The sequence below is a fragment of the Thalia democratica genome, chromosome 3 (assembly GCF_965202585.1).
Source record: "Thalia democratica chromosome 3, ktThaDemo2.hap1.1, whole genome shotgun sequence".
NCBI lineage: Eukaryota > Metazoa > Chordata > Thaliacea > Salpida > Salpidae > Thalia > Thalia democratica.
Genome location: NC_139167.1, coordinates 70,188,745 through 70,208,540, shown reverse-complemented (window position 1 = coordinate 70,208,540; position 19,796 = coordinate 70,188,745). Strand labels below are relative to the sequence as shown.

At 24.0% G+C, this 19,796-nt stretch overlaps 2 protein-coding genes across 3 annotated transcripts; one reads left to right on the top strand and one right to left on the bottom strand.

The window, feature by feature from the left end:
- Positions 1–137: 137 nt before the first annotated feature.
- Positions 138–10,409, bottom strand: LOC145831273 (uncharacterized). The gene is made up of 10 exons (XM_082938460.1): positions 9,588–10,409; positions 9,097–9,292; positions 8,430–8,632; positions 7,815–8,088; positions 6,512–6,668; positions 5,567–5,681; positions 4,886–5,021; positions 3,907–4,031; positions 3,402–3,619; positions 138–1,252 (listed from the first exon to the last, which is right to left on the bottom strand). Exons 1-10 carry the CDS (start codon positions 9,829–9,831, stop codon positions 1,049–1,051), a joined length of 1,872 nt encoding a protein of 623 aa, XP_082794586.1. The 5' UTR covers positions 9,832–10,409; the 3' UTR covers positions 138–1,048.
- A 5,736-nt stretch (positions 10,410–16,145) lies between these two features.
- LOC145831845 (uncharacterized) lies at positions 16,146–19,510 on the top strand. Of its 2 annotated transcripts, none has more exons than XM_082939188.1 (4): positions 16,146–16,271; positions 17,090–17,252; positions 17,418–17,689; positions 18,468–19,510. In XM_082939188.1, the coding sequence occupies exons 1-4, from the start codon at positions 16,172–16,174 to the stop codon at positions 18,608–18,610; spliced, it is 678 nt and encodes a 225-aa protein (XP_082795314.1). In that variant the 5' UTR covers positions 16,146–16,171; the 3' UTR covers positions 18,611–19,510. The 2 variants fall into 2 exon arrangements, with proteins under 2 accessions (XP_082795314.1, XP_082795315.1); XM_082939189.1 differs by having other exon boundaries at positions 17,442–17,689; positions 18,468–19,508.
- Positions 19,511–19,796: the final 286 nt, after the last annotated feature.

Sequence of the window (19,796 nt, the reverse complement as noted above, 5' to 3'; positions counted from 1 at the left end):
TCTGAAACTGTATGAAACTAAAACCTTATACTTTTACTACGTTTATAAAGTTCTAATTGCTATCTAATAAATATATTCGATCTCTTTACTTATTTTTCAATATAAAATTTTTGTAAAAAAGAAAGTCAGTTTTTAATTAGCTTTTATTTTATTTTTGTAAATTAGTTGAGACATTCTACAAAAGCATAAATAAAAAAATCAATAAAAGAAGATTAAACATATTTTAGCACCTTAATATTTAAAAGTGATTTTTAGGTTTTAATGTTAGTTTAAAATAAAAAAAACAAAAGATAGTTATACAAAAGAATGTTTTGAAACTGTCTTAAACATTCAAATTAAAAATTACTAAAGTTTTTTTGATACTTTAATAGTTTATTGTAATAAATTATATTTTCTGATTACCAAGTAAAAAGCGTGAAAACAAAAATGACAGTAAATACTAAAAAATAGTTTTGCAGCTTAAATTTTTTAGTTCAAACTGAAAAAATAAACACAGAGGTATAAGTAGAGAATGTTTAAATATTTATTAAATACATTAGAGAGCGGTATCAAAACTCACTAATTTAAGAAACAAGTTACAACAAACAAGTATTGTGACGTCATTTTACGTATGCAAATTGTCTATTTTCAGATTTATGACGTCACATTAAATACTACAAAGGTGTATGAATAAGGCGATGTTGCTTAGCAACTGTGAGCAGATGGAAACTTTTTAGGTTTTGTTGCATTTGTGTTTGATAGTTAAGAAATGCAACCTTTGAAAGCAAACTTCACATCTTTATACAAAATTATCCTCGTCAAAAAACAGAACAGCTTAAACAAATTTCATATGTCTTTTTCAAAGCCTTACAAAAAATATTTCCTAGATTGTATCACACTGGCAGAGAGTTATGAATCCAATAAAAAAAAGTGATTTTTACTAAATTATTTAAATAAATTAGAAAAAAAAAACTATTTATAATTTAATAAAAAGATTGTCAACACGTTGAAATTTGTAAAAATGTTGTTAGAAAAAAAAGTTTAATCAAAAAAAGAAGAACAGACTATATCACGTTTCCATCCTTGGCCTTTTGTTTGTTGAAGGTCCTTCTTCATCTTCTTCATTTAAGGGACTTTCCCTGTTTGAAGAATGATCGGACGTTGGACTCGATGACGTCATTTTGCGCCTGTTTACGAGGAGCTTGTTGCACACTTCCAGTGGCAGAATCGATGGAACGAATTTGAAGTTGGAGAAAGTCAGTCTGACGAAGATCTGTTATAATGATAAATATTGTTTGAAAATATTACAAGGTTTTATAAAATTATAGCTGCTAAAAAATTTTAAAGTAAATAACCAATTATTAAAATTATTTATCAAAATGTTTCTTTTCAACTTTTTATACTCACAGATGCAAGTTAAGATCAAAATTTGCGTAGAAGTTTTAAAAGTTATTATGTATTAAACTACTTGATATAATTATTTGTCTTAACAGACTAATCAAAAAAACTAGGGTCAAACAAAAAATAATTAAGTATTAAATAAAAAACAGAAGAGAATACTTGATCTTTTAAAAACCGTTTCAAAAAGATACACATAAGAAATTTAAAGCTTAACTAAAAAAATTGTAATGTATATCTCTTTAAAATGGTTTTTAAAGTTTTAAATATTACAGTAAAAACTATGTTTAAAATAATGTTTTTTTTTATCCAGCTAAATTGTTTTCGTATTTAAGTATAAAGTTTATAAGCATTTTTTTGATTTAAAAGCACAACTACAACATATTTCAGATAAAATTGGAAAACAAATTCTTGGAGTTATTAGAAAAAAAGTGTAACAAAATATTATCATGTTTCTAAATTTAACACATAAACATAATTACAAAAATCACACAACAAAACAAAATTAGCGCGTATCGTTTTGCTACTGCATCGATCACTCTAAGCGGATCTTTATTTTACATTATGATCACTCTTTGACTGTTAAACAAATTGATTACCGATAACGAGAGTAAAGTTTGTACGAGAGGGTAGTTTTTACGATTCGAAAGTCGGAACTTAAAATTTAAAGTTGATATAACAGTTACTTGTGTTACAAATAACATATATTATGTAATATATTTAACTGAAATCAGTAAAAAAAAATCAAAAAAAAAAAAAAACCATAGTTTATGGTCTACTTGTGAACTAAAATTATCCAGAATAAGGCTTAGAAAACATTTTCTGTTCAAAGTAAAGCAAAGTAGTAATTAGTGAGGTAAATACAAATGTTAGATGTTTGTGTACTTTATGTAAAAAAATACAGAAAGAAATGCTACAAGTAAGGTAGATATTCTTTTTTTTTAATGTTCATAATATTCAAAAAAATCCATTTAAGAAAAAGTTGTGGTGTACAAAAACAGTTTAGAATTAACAGTGTCTATAAAATAAAATATTTATGACTGGATGTAAAGATCCCATAAAGTTTTACAACAGCTTCAAAGATGCGAAAGATTTATTATCTGTAGTTTTCACACAACACAGATAATTGGGTTTTAATTAAAAATATCTTATCGCGTATGCGTATAAAATCCAACTTTTCAAATAGAATATTTATTTTAGAACAAGTCTACGCTTTATCATTTAAAGAATCAAAACTTTTGCTTGAGGCAAAGTAAAAATATAAATAAGTTTGTAATTTTTGTTTTAGTATAGATTTAATAGAAATATTTTAATCCTTAATTAATTTCAAAGTTTACCCCTTTTGATAAGTTTTAGTCGAACACTTTTAATTTAAAAAAAAAAAAAAACATCGTATCAATAGAAAGTTTCAGTAAACAATATTCGTTAAAAAATATTTTTTTGAAAACTATTAATTCAAGGCTTAACTATACTGTTTATTGCAAATACTCTAAGTTAGTCTTGTTATTTAGTTATTTGTTGAGACAACATAATACTCTTTTTATTTAAATAACGCACTTTAAATATAATCATAAAAATCTCAACTAACATATTACAATAATGTGTACAAATATAAGATGCTAGAGCTAAATTAACTAAAGTTGATACAAAATAAACAAATAAGCATGAAAATTATTCAAGTGAAACTATTTTGTAGCAAAAACTCACTTTTTTGCAGCATTTAAATCTCAAGAGGCTTAAATTATTTACTGTCATTCAAAAAGCGTAAACAGTTACGATTATAATGAAGAATAATAAACAGTCTTTGACAAAATCTCGTTTTAATGTGATTTAAAACTATTTTAGTACTTAAATTTTACGTATAAAATGATTTGTTTGAAAATCACCATCAACAAAGTTTTGCTTAACCTTAACACATTTTCATTTTAAATTTACATTTTAATACTTTAAACAAAAGCAAACATTAGCACAGTTTCTAAAACATACATATTATCAAATCTAAACAAAATGTACAAACTACCAACCTTAAGAACAACGCATATCCTCATTGGATCTATTTCACTGAAAACCTTCTTCAGTTTCTTGCAACTTTCCACCAATTTCATGTAATGATCAAATTTACATTCAACATTCAACAACTCGCTCTCCAACTTTAACGCGTCTCTTGCAAGTCTTGTGACGTCATTATAACATCGTTTCACTCGACTGATTTCAACAAAATTTTTCTTATCACCTTCCGTGCCTGTTGTAAAATATGTTTTGTTTAATCTATATTGCATATGCGAGTTATTATTATTATTCAAATTTAACTTTTTTTCAGAAGTATAATTGCCATGCAAAAAATAATTCATACATTAAATTAAAACGTTATATTTTAACAAGTCTAACAACTCAGTAAATAAGTTCAAAAAAGTAATTTAAGATGCATTTGTAGTAAATAATTATATTGATAGAAACCTATAATTTGATAAATATCTAACAAAAAATAAAAACGCTTTAAAAGTATAGTTATTCAAATTAGAAACTAACAATGTGAAAAGAAAAGGATCAATTTAATTATGTTGTAATGATACATGTCCATATCTTTATCGTGAACTAATTTGACTGTAGATGCTAATAAGTCCACACATTCTATTTCCGTCTTTGTTAGTTTTCTGTTAAAAAAGTAGAGTTTAATATAAAGTTTTATACATTACTTTTTATTTTGTTTTGTGTAGCTTATAAAAAAATATTTTATTATATTTAAATGCAAGTGTAAAAAAAAATTACATTATCTTATAATAAGAGTGGGTGCTTTATATTTAGTTTCAAGTTAAATAATGCAAAACTTCTTATAAAGCAAAGTATATAACTTAAATTGTACACGCCTAGTTTATACTAATAAAAATGCAAATGTAGTACTTTTTTTCTTCTGTTTTATTTTTTTGTTAAACATAAACTTAATAAACTAAACATTATATGCTGGTAAGATATTACACCATATTAAGTCTTGTATTTTTTTGCAAATATAAGTATACACTTATGTAAAAGTTAAAATAAACATTTAATTTCCCTATTCGTCAACTTCCTGTTATAAAGGTTGCTGAGGTTATGTAGGTTTGCTGAGTTCAAAAAAGTTTTTTTAAAGAAGATTTTGTTTCAATTAAGTGTGTGTATAAAGTTTTATGCATTATTATGTTTAATGTTTTCGTTTTTTTATATCTAAAATGTTAAATAGATGGTAATTAAAAAATTGGAATTTTGTATAAAATCAATTTTAAATTTTGAAATAGTGTATGATAGTACCTTTTTTGAAGTTATACAACCCCAAATTTTTTATTGAAAGTTAATTTTTGTTAAACACAAAGTGTGTATAAACTTCATTATAGTTATTATTTAAAAAAGTTTTAAAAATTGATTTTGTTTTTAATTTATAAGTAAAAGCGTAAATTACGTTTTTATTTTGTATTTGTAAACTAGAAAAACTTTTAATATCATTGATCTTTTCATAGCTAGTCAACAAACTTACTTCCAAATATTCTTTTCAGAATTAGGATAGTTTCCACTCATATATAATAAATTAGAGTAGCAAGACGCATAGTCTTTTGTTAAAAATTCAAATATTGCTATTGAAACACAACTTCTTCTTATTAATAGTTGGATATCTGTAGAGAAATGATTTATTATAAAAAAATAAACAAAAGTATGTTAACTTTAGTATCTAATTGGTATTTTTAACACAAACTAAATAAAAGTTATTGATCGTCGGAGTTCAAACATTTGACTATTTTAAAAATCACAAACAAATTGAAAGTATATTAATTATTGATATAAATTATAAACAAATTACAAACAAAATACAAACAAATTATATTATTGAAAGTTAGAAAATTTACATGTAAACAAAACAGATAAACTTTTAACATTTAACTTAAAGCCACTTTAAGTACATATTACGTTTTATCACTTATGAAAATAAAACACTGGTAGAGTAACATAAGATATTACAAAAAGTTTACTTTATTTATGCAGATTTTCTAAATACTTAAATGAAACAATTATTTTTATGTCTAAACTTATATCCAATATTCATAAAGTTCAGATTTTTTTAACGAATATGATTTTTAGTAAAAAAAATAGTGCTAAATACGTCACTTAGTTACTATTCAAAAAATGAACAAATTTTCCTGAAAAATTGAACAAATCTTACCTTCATTAACAATGTGATGAGTTTTACTGAAGAATTCTGAGCAATTACGTCCGTAGTATATCAGAGCATTTAGTGAATTTTGTAGTTTCTCACAACCAAAATTCATCCATGTATACTAAAAAATGAAACATTTTTGTTTATTAATTTACAATAGAGTTAATTGTTGACAATAAGAAACTTGTTTGCTTAGAAGTTCTTTAATTTTTTTTAAATATTGTCAATTATATTTAAGGAAATATTTTTCAAATTAAAAACAAAAGTAGTTTTAGTTTTGTACATTACTGTTAGTCTTTGTATTGGCTTAGCTAAAAAAATATATATTGTACGATTAATTTTTAGTAATATAAAAAAGTAAGTTTTTACAAAAGAAAGTTTTATAAAACTGTATTAAAATTTTTAAATGCTGATTTTCTTATTTTCGAAAGTAAATGTTGCTTCACCAGCATATTTCAGAAAAATATCGTGATACGTAAATCAAGGCAGTAATAAATCTTTTGTAAATATAGCTTAATCATCAGTTTAAAATAAAAGCACTTCTTAAGTAAGTTAAGTATTACTATAAATATTTATAAAAGTTGTAGAAAATTCACATAAACGTTAAAAAATTAAAAACAAATTAGTAGTTATCTATTTTTTGTAAAAAATTGTCAAAATTGATAAAATTTACCGAAATTAAACAAATATCATGATGAACTTAAAAGAAACTGAAGTAACCAAAGAAAATGAAAAAGATAGTAGCTGCCGTATTTTTTAAACATCTTACAGTCCATTAAATAATAAGACTACACATATATTGTTTTCAAAGCATTAACAGGTTTTTTGAACATGCTAAAACTTAAGGGTCGTATAGTAGAAAGTATTAGCTCAGTCTGAAACACACTATTAACAAATCAAAGCTCTAATAAAACCATTTTTTTAAAGTAAGCAAACTTAACAACTACTAACCCTGCCTCTCTTATACGTATCACTTATCATTGAATCGAGATCAAATTGGTTTATTTCATGATTTTGTTCGAAATTATCTGCCAACATTTGAACAAACGATAAAATTTGTGAATCCTTGTTTTGAATGTTTCGATCCATTATCCTTGCTCGCATTAGTCTGTAAAAGATACAGTTTAAAATAGCTCGCTTAAAGAATGTAAACGTTACTGCTCTTTAAAATAATTTTATTATTTAAAGGTATACTGCTTACTTTTGTTTAAATTTTAACCAACCTAAAGCTTATATTATTAAATTACATTACCGAATTGTAAACATGAAGAGTTTTTATCAAAAACTATTATATATTTGCATTTTTTTCAGGCTGTTTTTATTTTTTTTCTTCAAAAAATATCTACAAGTGATGACACACTCTTATTTTTTGTTATGTACTGTTAAACTAAAATTCTATACCACTTAATCATTTAATTCAAACTATAACTGTGTAAAAATGTTTGAAGAAATTGTTGAAAACTAGAGTTTGTTTTCAGAAATCTACTTAGCTTCTTTGTTTTTGTTCAAAAACCAAAACTTATAATATAATATTAAAAGAAGATCAATATAGCATGCTCAAAAGTTTTAAAATATGAAATATTGGTAATTACTTAATTTGAGAACTAAATCTAAAGCAATATTACCTCAAAACTATAACTTTAAAAAATCATAATTACATATAAATAATGTTTCTGTGTGTTAAAGAATCAACACACTTTAACTGAGTTCTGTAAAAAATAGTTACTGTAATGAAAGAATAGAAGCATAAAATAAAGTTGGTGTATACATATTTTCATTAAAATAAAATATTTCTACAGATGATAGTTAATAATAGGTAAAATAATAGGTAATATAAAATGTTTTTACCTATCATTAACTATTATCTGTAGAAATATTTTATTTTAATGAAAATATGTATACTCCAACTTTATTCTATGCTTTTATTCTTTCATTACAGTAACTATTTTTTACAGAACCCAGTTGAAGTGTGTTGATTCTTTAACACACAAAAACATATGTTGGTACAATAAAGGAAGATTAATGTACAATTTGTTTGTATTTATATTCCAGTGAAGTTACTTCACTAGGATTTTTATTAACAACTGTTTAAATCAATTTATTTTTGAACAGTCATATAAGTAATGTACATAATTGTATACATTTCGTGATTTTGATTTAAACACACGTAAAGAAAGTTTTTGAAAAAGAATGGCTAAAAACTATAACAAAACAAATAAAAGTATTTTGTATCACAAAATACCAAATAGAAAACCTGAATTTATCGCATAATTTGATCAAACAATCGGTCCTGTGGAAAGACAGGCAAATATCCGCGGGTTTCAGGTAAAAGCCCAAACTCTCCTGTGACGTCATCATAACGTCATCAATCTCGATTGAGGGGATCTTATTCCAAAATGGGTATTGAGGCAGTTGTGACGTCATGCTTGTGGAAGGAGAATTGAGTAGTTGGTTGTTTTGTGACGTAACAATTCGGTTGAACTGTTTCTGTTTTCTTCGAATCTTTTTCAGTTGACGTTGGGATAAATCTGTAATTTTTTTGGTATTTTTGGACGGACTCGTCATTATAATTTTAAATAAACAAAAAACTATGTGGCTTGTTCATACAACTTTTATATTATTAGTCTATGATGTAATAATCTAAATATCATAAAAGAATTTAACTACTTTTACTTTTATTGTACTTTATAAGAACATTATTATTCTTGATAGCTTAAAATTATTTTAACAAAATGAGTTAATCTAAAAACATCACATAAAAGTATTCATTGTTTAAAAGTTTTAGCATTTTACATGTTTTACTAATCTTATGCTTACTAATAATTAATATTTAGTCAAAAACGTCTATATAGTTCATTCTACAACAAACCTCTGATAATTTGAGGATTCACTTTCATGTTAGGTTGTATTCTGTTTTGCGGATGAAAATTGTCGTTTACGTGTTTTTCAATCGCCCTCAGTCCTTCACAAAAGTGATCGAACTTCATCGTTGATTTTCGTACGTTTTCTTTTTCAATTGAGTTTACGGGTGTGGGTATGTCTCGGCGAAGCGATCCCATTAAAGTGAAAAACCTAAAAGAAAATACATCTATTAAACTTGAAACAGTTTTTAATACAATTACTTTGTCATATCAAATCTTTATAAGAAATTTAAAATACTAAATTTTGACTGTATTTGTTTTTTTTATATTACTTAGACTAAATACAAAACTGTGCTACAATTAATAAAAAAAACGTTCAAGGTTATAACATAAAAATACAGGACTTTTCTTCAAACTGATGCAAAAAATAAAAAATAGACCTTTGCAATAAACGACATATTTGGGAAAGGTTATCTATAACCTAAAAAAGATATTAGATATGTAGTCCAAAATGTTTACCAACACTTTTAAACTAATAAGTAACAAGTAGTTAATTTTACTTACCTTTTGAAAAATGCTGAAACTGTTTTGAATTATTAATTAAATGATTGTACAATTTAATATGGGCAGTAAGCACTAACAAAACATAAACCTAAAAAGTTATAAATTACTAACCTGATAAAGTGAGCGGTGTTGTCCGAAGGAACTTTCAATTTTCTCAATTCAAATTCAGCGTCTAAAGTGAAGTTTTTGTAGGGAAACTTGAAATACTCGTGTTCAATTAGCACATGACTTTCGATCCAGGGTAAACCCCAAGTTTGAACTTGATTAGGGATTCTTTTGCAACAAGCAGGGACGGATTGTAACATTTCTGTTGAGAAATTATTTTTAAAAAGGAGCGATAAGAAGTCGTCAGTTCCTAGAAGAAAGAACAAATTTAAACTGTACTAACTGTTTAAAGTAAAAAGAAATTTAAAATAACAAACTAAATGATAAGATTTATGACGAAAAGTTTATATTTTATCTTTAAAATACTATTTTCAAAAGAAACTGTATTAACAAACCAACCATCATATCATTTAGCAAACACAACGTTATATGTTGTTGTATTATTTTGGTAGTAGTTATTTTTATTATTCCTTGTTAATAGTTTTGAAACAACTAACTTGTGTAAGTGTCGTTACTAGAGTCTTCATTGCTAGCTGTAGGAAAATCAGTTTGCGCTTTTCTATTTTTTCTACATCCGGTCAACTTCTTGTCATTTACTGTTAGTTTTACATCAGTCTTGCACGGCATCTGCCGTTCTTTGCAGTCTGAAAGTTTAGTAAGTTGTTGTGATATATTGATGGACTGTGAGGTCATAGTGATTGTTGTTTGTGACGTAGTAACTTCGTCCTCCGGCTTTTTCATTTTTATAAAAACATTTAAACAATTTGATTAGTTTTAATCCTGTTATACTTATTTACATTTTAATAAAAATCATTCTCTAAAATTATTAGCTGTTCTAATTTAACATTTTAAAGTACAAATTATAACTTAATATATGATTATATTATAACAAAAAATGTAATAATACTCGTTTATTTCTTACTTTTTTTCTCAAAGTTTTTCGTTATAAGACAATAGAGCCTCCTAGATACAAAGTTGTTTTGAGAATTTAAAATTGTATATTAAAACAAAAAGTGACAAAAAAATGATTAAGCACTTAAGTAGTGTTATATCACTTCATTAAGATTACAAAAACACCACAAACGGCATGTAACAGACAATCTGACGCTACAAATTCAACAAAAGTTTGTCTTAATGATAATTATAACTTTAAAAAAGTACATCTATTTGTTTAAGTTATAAAATGTTTTACTCTTTTTTATATATCTTAATTGTTACAAAGTTTCAGTTTATTTTAGAGACAACTTGCTTACATTTGTAGTTGTGGTTAAAACAAACTACAATTTAAAAACAAGAATTCTTTAAATGTTTTTCTATAATAGTCTACCAAATAATTAAAAGTATAACTTAATTTTTTTTCTTTGAACTTATTCATCATAACTATTGTTTAATTTAACAGAAAACCAAATTCTATATATCAAAAATGTGGGTTTATTTTTTCAAAAAGTGATCTTTCACCCAGCTTAGTAACACTCACAAACTGATACAAAAGCTGAAAAGTAAAAATAAACCTTTTCGTAATCGCTATCCTGACATCTCTAATTAACTACTCAACTACGTAACACCTTAAATGCGCACGAAATTTCGCTGGAAATATGTCAAAAATGCAGACGTCAATGTGAAAACGACCAAGTTTCAATTGTGACGTAACAATTAACACGACCGAGTTCTTTTATGACATAACAAGCGCGCTTCTCCGGTTATGTAATAAGCGACGTTTGACGTGAAAAACAATACGTCATTTAACAACTTTACTATTTTTTTGTTTTATTGAATATGTTAAATAAAACTAATTTTGATAAATAATTATTTTAACGAGTTTTAAAAATAGTTACATATTTCAGTATTTGATAAGATTAAAATAGATAAAAATAAAGTGTTGTATACTAAGACCAAAAGTGAAGTTAAAAACCATATGAAGTATTTATTCAACTATTCAAGTTATACTTTGCTACACTTAAAAAGTTAAAAGGTGAAATTTTGATATTAGTTATTTTTTATTAAAGGTGTGCTGAAAACAAAACATATCTAAATATTTTTAAGACAAAAAAAGTATCTTAAGCTATTTTATGTATACTAAAAACAAAAAAAAAACATTTAATTAACAAAATACATTATAAAGTAATTAAATAAAGTATTTTAATTAAATGTTAAATAAAACGCTTTGCTAAATAACAAAAAAATTACAAAGGATATAACCATAAATAAGTTACTGCATACCTTGTTTAAAGGTCAATCAGCTATAAAATTTTCATATTATTATTTTTTTAGTCAAGTTAAAACATAAATATTTTAATATCAAAAGATATATGTTGTATGTTTTAAAATTGTAGTTTAAGTAAGAAATCAATATTATTCTTATTTTCCCACATTGACTGTTGCCGTACAGTTACTTGAACTCTACATATACGTTATTAGAGTTTTATTTTTTCAGACTTCTGTAAAAGCAATTGAAATAAATATCAAAGTTGTTGCTAAAACCAGATACATAATTTAAAGTTCTGCTTTAGAAAATAGTTATAAGTTCACAAAATGTTGTATTCTGTAGTCTATCAGGTATTGTATTTCAGTCAATGGATTTAAAATTTAAGGTTTTAAAGTATTTTTTTTAGTTTGTTTTTGTTTAACCAACACTTGAACACTTGATTATCTAGAAATATTATTTATTTGTATTATTGTTACGATGTTAGTTTTATGTTTACTTACTTTTATTAATAGTTAACTTTTAAAACAATAAAGTTTAATATAAAATTAAATTACTTTGTAAAATACTTTCGATATATTATACTTCACACTTAAAACAAGTAGGCATCAATGTAACAAGCTAATGTCTAAGCTTATTTGACAAAGTATAAAGCTAAAAAAAAATACTTTGAAAGAACAAAAATATAAACTACCTAAACAAAAGATAAGCATAATTGTAACTAAAGCTAGTGTCTAAACTTATTTAATAAAAAAAACAAATAAAACTACCTTGAAATAACAAAAACAAAAATCTTATAAAAAACACATAAACAGTTAAATCAACTTTAAGGAAAATATTTTATGCACTGTCGTAATACAGATTTTTTCAAAAGAAAAACACGGAAACAAAAACAAAGAATAACTTGTTCCGTAAACAACTCACTATGAAAACAAGTGAAGCTACTTGAACGAAGCCGCACTGTTGAATGAAAATATTTTAAATTGAAACAATACGACAATAACAACTTTTTATTTCGACTCTCTAACGACTTATAGTGGCGAGTTTTTTATGAAGTTTTGTGCTACTAGCGCTAAATAGCGGATATAATGTTTTTTGTTTGAATAAGATTAGATAAGTGTTAGTTTTGTTTCAGCTTAAACTTTTGTCCTTTCCGAGTCATCAACTCTGATACAAATCAAACTCATCTTAAATAATAATTTGTTTACTTATTAACATTTTAAAACTTCAACCAGTTTTGTACTGTAAATATTCTTATTAGGTAAGCTATTTTAGGATAGAAAGTAAAAAATGTTATGTTAAAGTTTTAGTAACTAGAAGTATTAATTTGTTGTTTTATTGAAAAATTGTGCTTAGTTTGTATATCTAATCTCTGTTGTAAAATTTTTTGACTATAAAAACAAATAAAATATCTTTGAATGTTAAATCGTGAACTATAATTTTCACACTAATATATTTATATCCAAATTCAAATCAAAATAGTTAATTAATTATGCAAAATATTTCTTCTGAGGATAAATTTACATTTTTTGTAACAAAGAATATTATTTTAATTAATCAACAAAACACAAATGAACTATAAAACCAAACTCCACCAGTATCCTGAAGAATTGAAAATAAAAATATATCAAGCGAAGCTTTTCTATGCTAATACTAATTAAAAAGTTGTTATGTTTGAATTAGTGAAAGTTTAACAAAATCAGTCCCTAAATTAAATATATTATTTTTAAACTGTTTTTATATTTGAGATTTATTTACTTTTGAATGCTTGATTTTTAAGCTTATGACTCTTTTTCAGTTTTTTTTGTTTCTGTTTGTTTTAATATAAAGAAGCGGAAAAAAAATTCTAAATAAATATAAATTAAGTTATTACAGATTTATAACGTAAGAAACATACTTCTCTTTTTAAAACGTAAATAAACTTCCACATATTTCCGCATTGCTCGTTTGTATTTATCAAAAAGCTTAAATCGAAAATAAAGCCACAACTCTCTTTTGAGCATTTTTTAAATATTCTTTGTACCAACGGTCTTAAAAAATATATGGAACAAGTACAAGTGTTTTTGTATTGATTATGTGATAAAAAATTATTAGTTTTATATTTAACAAGAATTTTTTTTGAGAAGTACTTATTAAGTACAATACAAATACAATAAGATTTTTAAGATGAGACTTCTGAAACTTTAAAAGCAAGAAACTGTATATAATATAATCGATAGAAAAAACGACAAAAGTAAATAGAAATTACATTAAAACTAATTAAAGATACTAAACAACAATTAACATATAGTAAAACTACATATATATGTAAAAAGACAATAACACTTCTTTTGAAATATAAATGATTACAAATAAAAGTAAGAATATAATCAATAGTACAATCAGTTTTTTTTTGATACATATAAAATATTTCCTGAATATTATTAGTTTTTTTTTATCTATATAAATGACAGATACTTGCACATGTTTGATTATTCACAAACTTTTCTGTAAAATCAAAATTATTTAAGTATTAATAACTCTATGCAGTATGGTATCCTAAATTTCCAAAAAACAAAATCTAAGCTGTTTGGGACATGCTCTTTTAACTTTTTTTCTTAGTTGTCTTATAAACAATCCGATACAATATGCTTTACAAGTGTAGTCGGAAGCTTAAAATAGTATTCATATTCAAATACAGAATTTTTTTTTTAAAGTTTTGCTGTTTATAAATGAAGGAGATAACAATATTTTACACTGAAGTTTAATATAAAAACATAAAGGCAACTGACATGTCTTTTTTTCATCATGTATAAATAAACAGCTAGTTGCTTTTATTTTTACTGATTTAGTACGTTTATTTTAAACTTTAAATTTTATTTTTAAAGTATTTTATTTGTTCGAAGAACATAATTGATGATCTTTGCTTAATGTTTTTACTTAAACAGTTTTATCAGTAATTCATTAGTTTGTTTATTTTAGAATTGAAACTTACGATTTTTTCTATAACAAATTTATACATTTTTAGGTTATTTTTATTTTGTTTAATACCTAGTTTACACGAAAAAATTGTCAGTCTACATTCGGTAATTTATGAATTTTTAAGCAGATAATAAGCTTTGAAAGACTCCTTCAAGTTGAATTTTGAATTTTATCTATCTATAAAGTACTAAATAAATCTAAACTGTCGTATATACTAATTTTTATTTTATTTTATTTATTTTAATCACGTATCATTTTGAATATTTACCTGATTTTTATTTTTTCTTACAGAAAAAGGTTTTTTTTTTCATATTTTTTACTCTACATAAAATACAAAACACTTTATTACTGAAATCAAACAAAAAGTTTAAAACATGAAATTAGTCATTGACAATCAGTATAAAGCGAACAAACGAAATTAATTACATAAAACTTCTCAAATGAAATTCTGTATAAATTTTTAGACTGACAACTGTACTCTGTAGTTATACTAAACCAGTTTTCTAGTAAAAAAAAAACTATGAAAAAAAAAAGTTATGAGTAGTAGGATGTAGAAACTTGGTAGTTATTTACTAATGTATTTTATATGTACAGTTTTATAATAGTGACTAATAAACTTCTTAACTGTCTCTAAAAAATAATTTGTTACAAATCTACCTTTATAAAAACAAGCTGAAACTAACTAATTCATCGAAATTCCTTTTTTAGAACATTGCTTGAATAAAGTTTTACTGTAACTTACACAAACTTTTCAAATTCATCAGACAACTTTCAAAGATAATAATTTTAAGTAAATTTTGTTTTGTTGTATTGTAATGTTGAAAAAAAGTTTTTTCAGGTTTCTATCTAATAACAAACTCCGTAGGAAATGAGTACACCTGTGAAATGTTTAATAATAGAAAACTGATACGACTAAATAAATATCATTAATGTAGAATAAATCTTAAAAATAGCAGATACTTAATGTTTTCTTATTGGAAAAAACATATAAACTTATTTTTAATTTTTATGCACTTTGAAGTAAACAGCAAATGTTTTTTTAAAACTATATTTTCCTTTTTTGTTTTAATTCTCACTCAATTGTTGTTAATCGTTTTATAATATCAATCAATAAAACTTTTCAATATTGCTTGATTCGTTTTTAAAGTAAAAGCAATCTAAAATGTGTTTTTTTTTAATTTTTATGAAAAGTCTTATTTATCTTAAAGTATTTTAAACGTAAAAGTGAAACTGTTTTTAATCAACAGTTGATAAAATTAATATAACTTATACATTTATTTCATTGTTACGTTACTACTACATAAGCAAAACGGTATGTTTTTTTAAATATGCTTATTCAACTGTTAACAGTTTTAAAATGTTTAAAAAATTTTAAAAGTATTAAAAATATTAATAATTTTTTTTCAACAAAATTCATATACAGCAAAATTATGTTTCAAGCTACTTAAAATTTCGATTTAACTCCAAAAATACTAAAATTTTAAATTAAACAAATTTAAGAATTTGTTTTTCTACTTAAATTGTATGTTATTTGTTGTTCGAGTTTTGATATAACCGTAATTAATAGAGCATATTAGATTATATATATTTCTAAAACAAAGCTTTGCTATCCCTAAAAAAAGTTTAAACAAACACATGTTTTTAGCTACTTTATTTTAAGAACAAACAATTTCATCGATAAATTTTTAAGCCGTTAAATGTATCACGTAACATAATTAAATAAAAATAAAAAGAAAAACATATCACATGTCTTTTGATCATGTTACAACCATGCTATTTGTTTCAACATAGTTGCAAGCGTAAATTTTACTTTCGCAACGAAACTGAATTTAAAGAGAAACGTAAACACGTCAAAAGTACATGGTATCTACATTTTTTTCTCTTTATTTACACATAGCTTAAGTAAAAACTCAACTCATGGCTTACTCAGAACTGAATAGCATGACTACAGCACTGAACCTTACTATATTTGTTGTTTTTGTTTTTACTTGCAACCTAAGTCGTTGTTTTTCCTACAGTTAGTTAATTTTTTTTTATATTAGGGTAGAGTAACTTTTTTTTTTATTAATTTTATTTCTTTTATACTTAATCTACTTGTATGATTTTTTTCTATAGTGTTTATTTTAATTTAAAAGTTTTTATTCTGCTAAAAACATATTATGGTTAATTGTTAAATAAAAAAATATTGGTCTCTTAATTATACATTGTGGTATTTAGATAAAAATATAAATTAACTACTTAGAACAAAAAATAAAGTTTTTAAAAGTAAAAACTTTTTAGATAAATCAAAATTTAATTTTTGACAGTTTAACATATTTATTTTAAGCAAAAAAAAACTTAAAGTAGAGTATGTAAACTAAAACATATTTCATTTGTTTTTGACAACTGTGTTAGTCTGAGTAGTAGGTGATTTTGTTTTCTATGTTTAATTAAGTTTGAATAATTTGTAACCAAGTAAATACAGTAAGGAAACATAATTAAAAGTATTTTTTTCAACATTATTACAAAATTCTAAAAGTTTTTACAAATGTGTATATTAAATGTTTTACAAATGAATATATTAAGTGCTCAATTTCTAGTTTATATACCATAGCTAAAAATCATTTTCTAAATAGAACATATTTTTTTTATAATGTTAAGAAAAGAAGTGCTATTAGATTAAAATTATGTGTTGTTTATATATTAACATATCTAAGCAACTTAGAAATTATGTAATTTTTGATAATTTTTAGTTAATACGATAGTAAAAAAAATTTACTTACTGTATTTAGCAACAAGTTTTAATTTTAAATCTAATAATAAAGCTTAATAAAAATTAATCCATTGGTTTGCCAGAAACCACAACAGTGTACAATCAAGTTGAATGGGATTCGCCAATAAAATTACTCGAATGCAGAACAAGCAACATTGAGGTTTGGTCGAACGGAAACGGACTTCCCCTGAATGCAACCAAGTATGACGTCACAATAAACCAAACTGGCGTCAATGAAGCTTTTAGGTGAGTTGAAAATCATTTGAACAACTTAAATATAAGTATAAATAATGCGTGCTTTTAACATCACGTACTTTTCTTAATTATTAAATTACTGATATTGTTTTTACAAAATTTGAATTTTTAAAGCAACAGCTAGTCTACATGAATATTTTCAAACATAACCTCTAGAACACGACTTGATATACAACCCAGATGCAGCTGGAAGTTTGAACTCAGAGGCGAGCTGTTTCCCTCGCTCACTTTGTACAGTTCCTACTACAACACCAGCACCAGCATCAGTTGGCGAGGCGATTACGGTGAACTGAGCTTCAATCAGGAAGGCAGCAGGCTTGTGTTGAACGAGACCTACCTGAGAAGCGAAGTGGAAGAAATATATTTCAACTGCACGATTTGGCAGGAAGGTTGCAAGATTTCTCAAGGTTGCTGTCACAGTTCATCAGGTTTGGATTTTTTATTTCATTAAATAGCTTTAAATTATTTTTGATTTTAATTATTGAATTTTTTTAAAGCTTGTTAAGATTGACATACGTATTTTTTTTTGGTAAGAACATAATGTTAACTTAAAAATGTGTTTCTTCTATGCAATATGAAAAACGTTGATTTCTGTAAAAAAAAGAAGACCTAATATAACGCCTATACTTAGGTTGTAATTGTTTATCATCAAACTAAAGCAATGAAAAAAATGCTACGATAATGAGTTTTTTTGTCAAAGCTTTATTTTTTTAATATTTTTGTTGAAATCTGTACACTAATTAAATTACGCTACAAATAACTATAAAATAATTACAAGCTTAACAATTTTACTTAAAACCTTAACTAATTTTTAATGTAGCATTAACTTTTTTTCTACTAAACTATTGATTTTTGGTACCATAAAATGTTTAACCTAAAAAGTTTTTGAAATTTTATGTAACCATAAAATATTTTTGAAATTTGTAAAAGTATAAAACTATAAATTGTTTTTTTTTTAGTAAATAGTCTTTAGATAAATATAAGAATTAGCTTACCCCACAAAAGACATTCATTATATCTTTTTTTTAAACAATTTCTGTCAAACAACAAATTATGATGGTTTTAAATCTTAACTTTTACTAACAAATTATAAAACTCTTTTAAAAAGTTTACTGAATCTGTAAATATAATAAAATTGTTTTTAAATATTAATAAGATTGTTATAGTAGTTTAATTTTCAATCAAAACAACACTATTTTTTAACAGAAGTAGAATTTGAAACCGGAACATCAACTGGAAAAAATACTATTATAATAACAGTTATAGTTGTTTGTTTGTTAATTCTACTTTGTGCTTGTTTAATGTACTGTTTTGGTACAAAATGTCTCCGGACTAAAAGACTTTTTTAAGTTTTTTGAAAAATGTAAATTGGATTATAAATAAAAACATTATATTATAATACAAAATTTTTGATTATTAAAGATGTTATAATTCAGTAATAAAATAAAAGAGCATTTTTGATAAAATATTATTTACAAATCTAGTCTTGTTTGAATAATAACATTTTTAGCCCAAAAAATAAAGTATAATTTATCACAATAAAGTTTAAAGTGTTTAAAATAAGTATAGGAAAGTATAAATATAAACTTTATTTTTTTTTGTAAAATGAATTTCTTTTATTTAAAACTTGATATAATTGAAGTTCAATTAATTAAAGTTGAGATAAATATATTATTATTATTTTTTACTTTTTTATAGGTATTCGTTTTATAACTTAGTTATTACTTAATAAATCAAAATGTAATAAAAATTAAAAAAAAAAATCTATTTAATAAAATAAGAAGAAAAAGTACATATATCTAATTAATTTGTTTAAGGTTTTCTTGATGAAAAAATGATTTAAAAGACCATTTACAGGGTCGCAATTGTTAATTAAACAACTTGTAAGCGACAAAGCCACAATTTATTGCTTTTTCATTTATTCAAAGCTAAGTAGATTAATTTAAAACATTTTAGAAGTATATAAAGTTAGAAATTGTCAAATTTTATCAATAATTAAACTAAAGAAAATAAAACATTTTATTTTATTCATATATGTAGTTGTTTTACTGTTATATTTTTTTAGCTTTTTAAAGTCTTTTTTAATCTGTTTGTACATGTTGTTTAAACAAAGTTACCTATCTCAGTATAAAATTTTAGTAAGTTTTGAGAAATATAAAATTTATACAAGTGTTATTTATAAGTTATATTTAAACAAAGTTTTTATAGTGCTAAACCAGGGTTTGCCAAACAAAATTTCGCAATTATTTTCACCGCTGAAGATTAGTTAAAGATATTCTTTCTTAACAATAACATAAAAACTTTAACCTATTTGCGTATTTAGCATTTACATACTAGTGTTATACTTTTAGATGAGATTTTAACTAAATAAAAATAAATACGTTTAATTAAAACACTTGCGTTTGAAAACATTTTAAATATAAGTTTAATCTAAGTTTAGTGTTTTCAAGCATCAATTAGATGAAAGCATTTTATACTGATCTAAATAAAATAAAATAATAAACTTTACCTTTTTGAAAAAAAAAATATTAGAGT

What these genes read in the sequence shown, in the direction of transcription:
- LOC145831845 (XM_082939188.1), top strand. Translation starts at nt 16,172, where the DNA reads ATGGCTTACTCAGAACTGAATAGCATGACTACAGCACTGAACCTTACT. An exon ending in GGCGTCAATGAAGCTTTTAG is followed by an intron (nt 17,253 to 17,417) that starts GTGAGTTGAAAA and finishes CATAACCTCTAG; the next exon opens with AACACGACTTGATATACAAC. An exon ending in TTGCTGTCACAGTTCATCAG is followed by an intron (nt 17,690 to 18,467) that starts GTTTGGATTTTT and finishes ATTTTTTAACAG; the next exon opens with AAGTAGAATTTGAAACCGGA.
- LOC145831273 (XM_082938460.1), bottom strand. Translation starts at nt 9,831, where the DNA reads ATGAAAAAGCCGGAGGACGAAGTTACTACGTCACAAACAACAATCACT. An exon ending in AACACCGCTCACTTTATCAG is followed by an intron (nt 8,633 to 9,096) that starts GTTAGTAATTTA and finishes ATTTTCTTTTAG; the next exon opens with GTTTTTCACTTTAATGGGAT. An exon ending in GGATATGCGTTGTTCTTAAG is followed by an intron (nt 1,253 to 3,401) that starts GTTGGTAGTTTG and finishes TCATTATAACAG; the next exon opens with ATCTTCGTCAGACTGACTTT.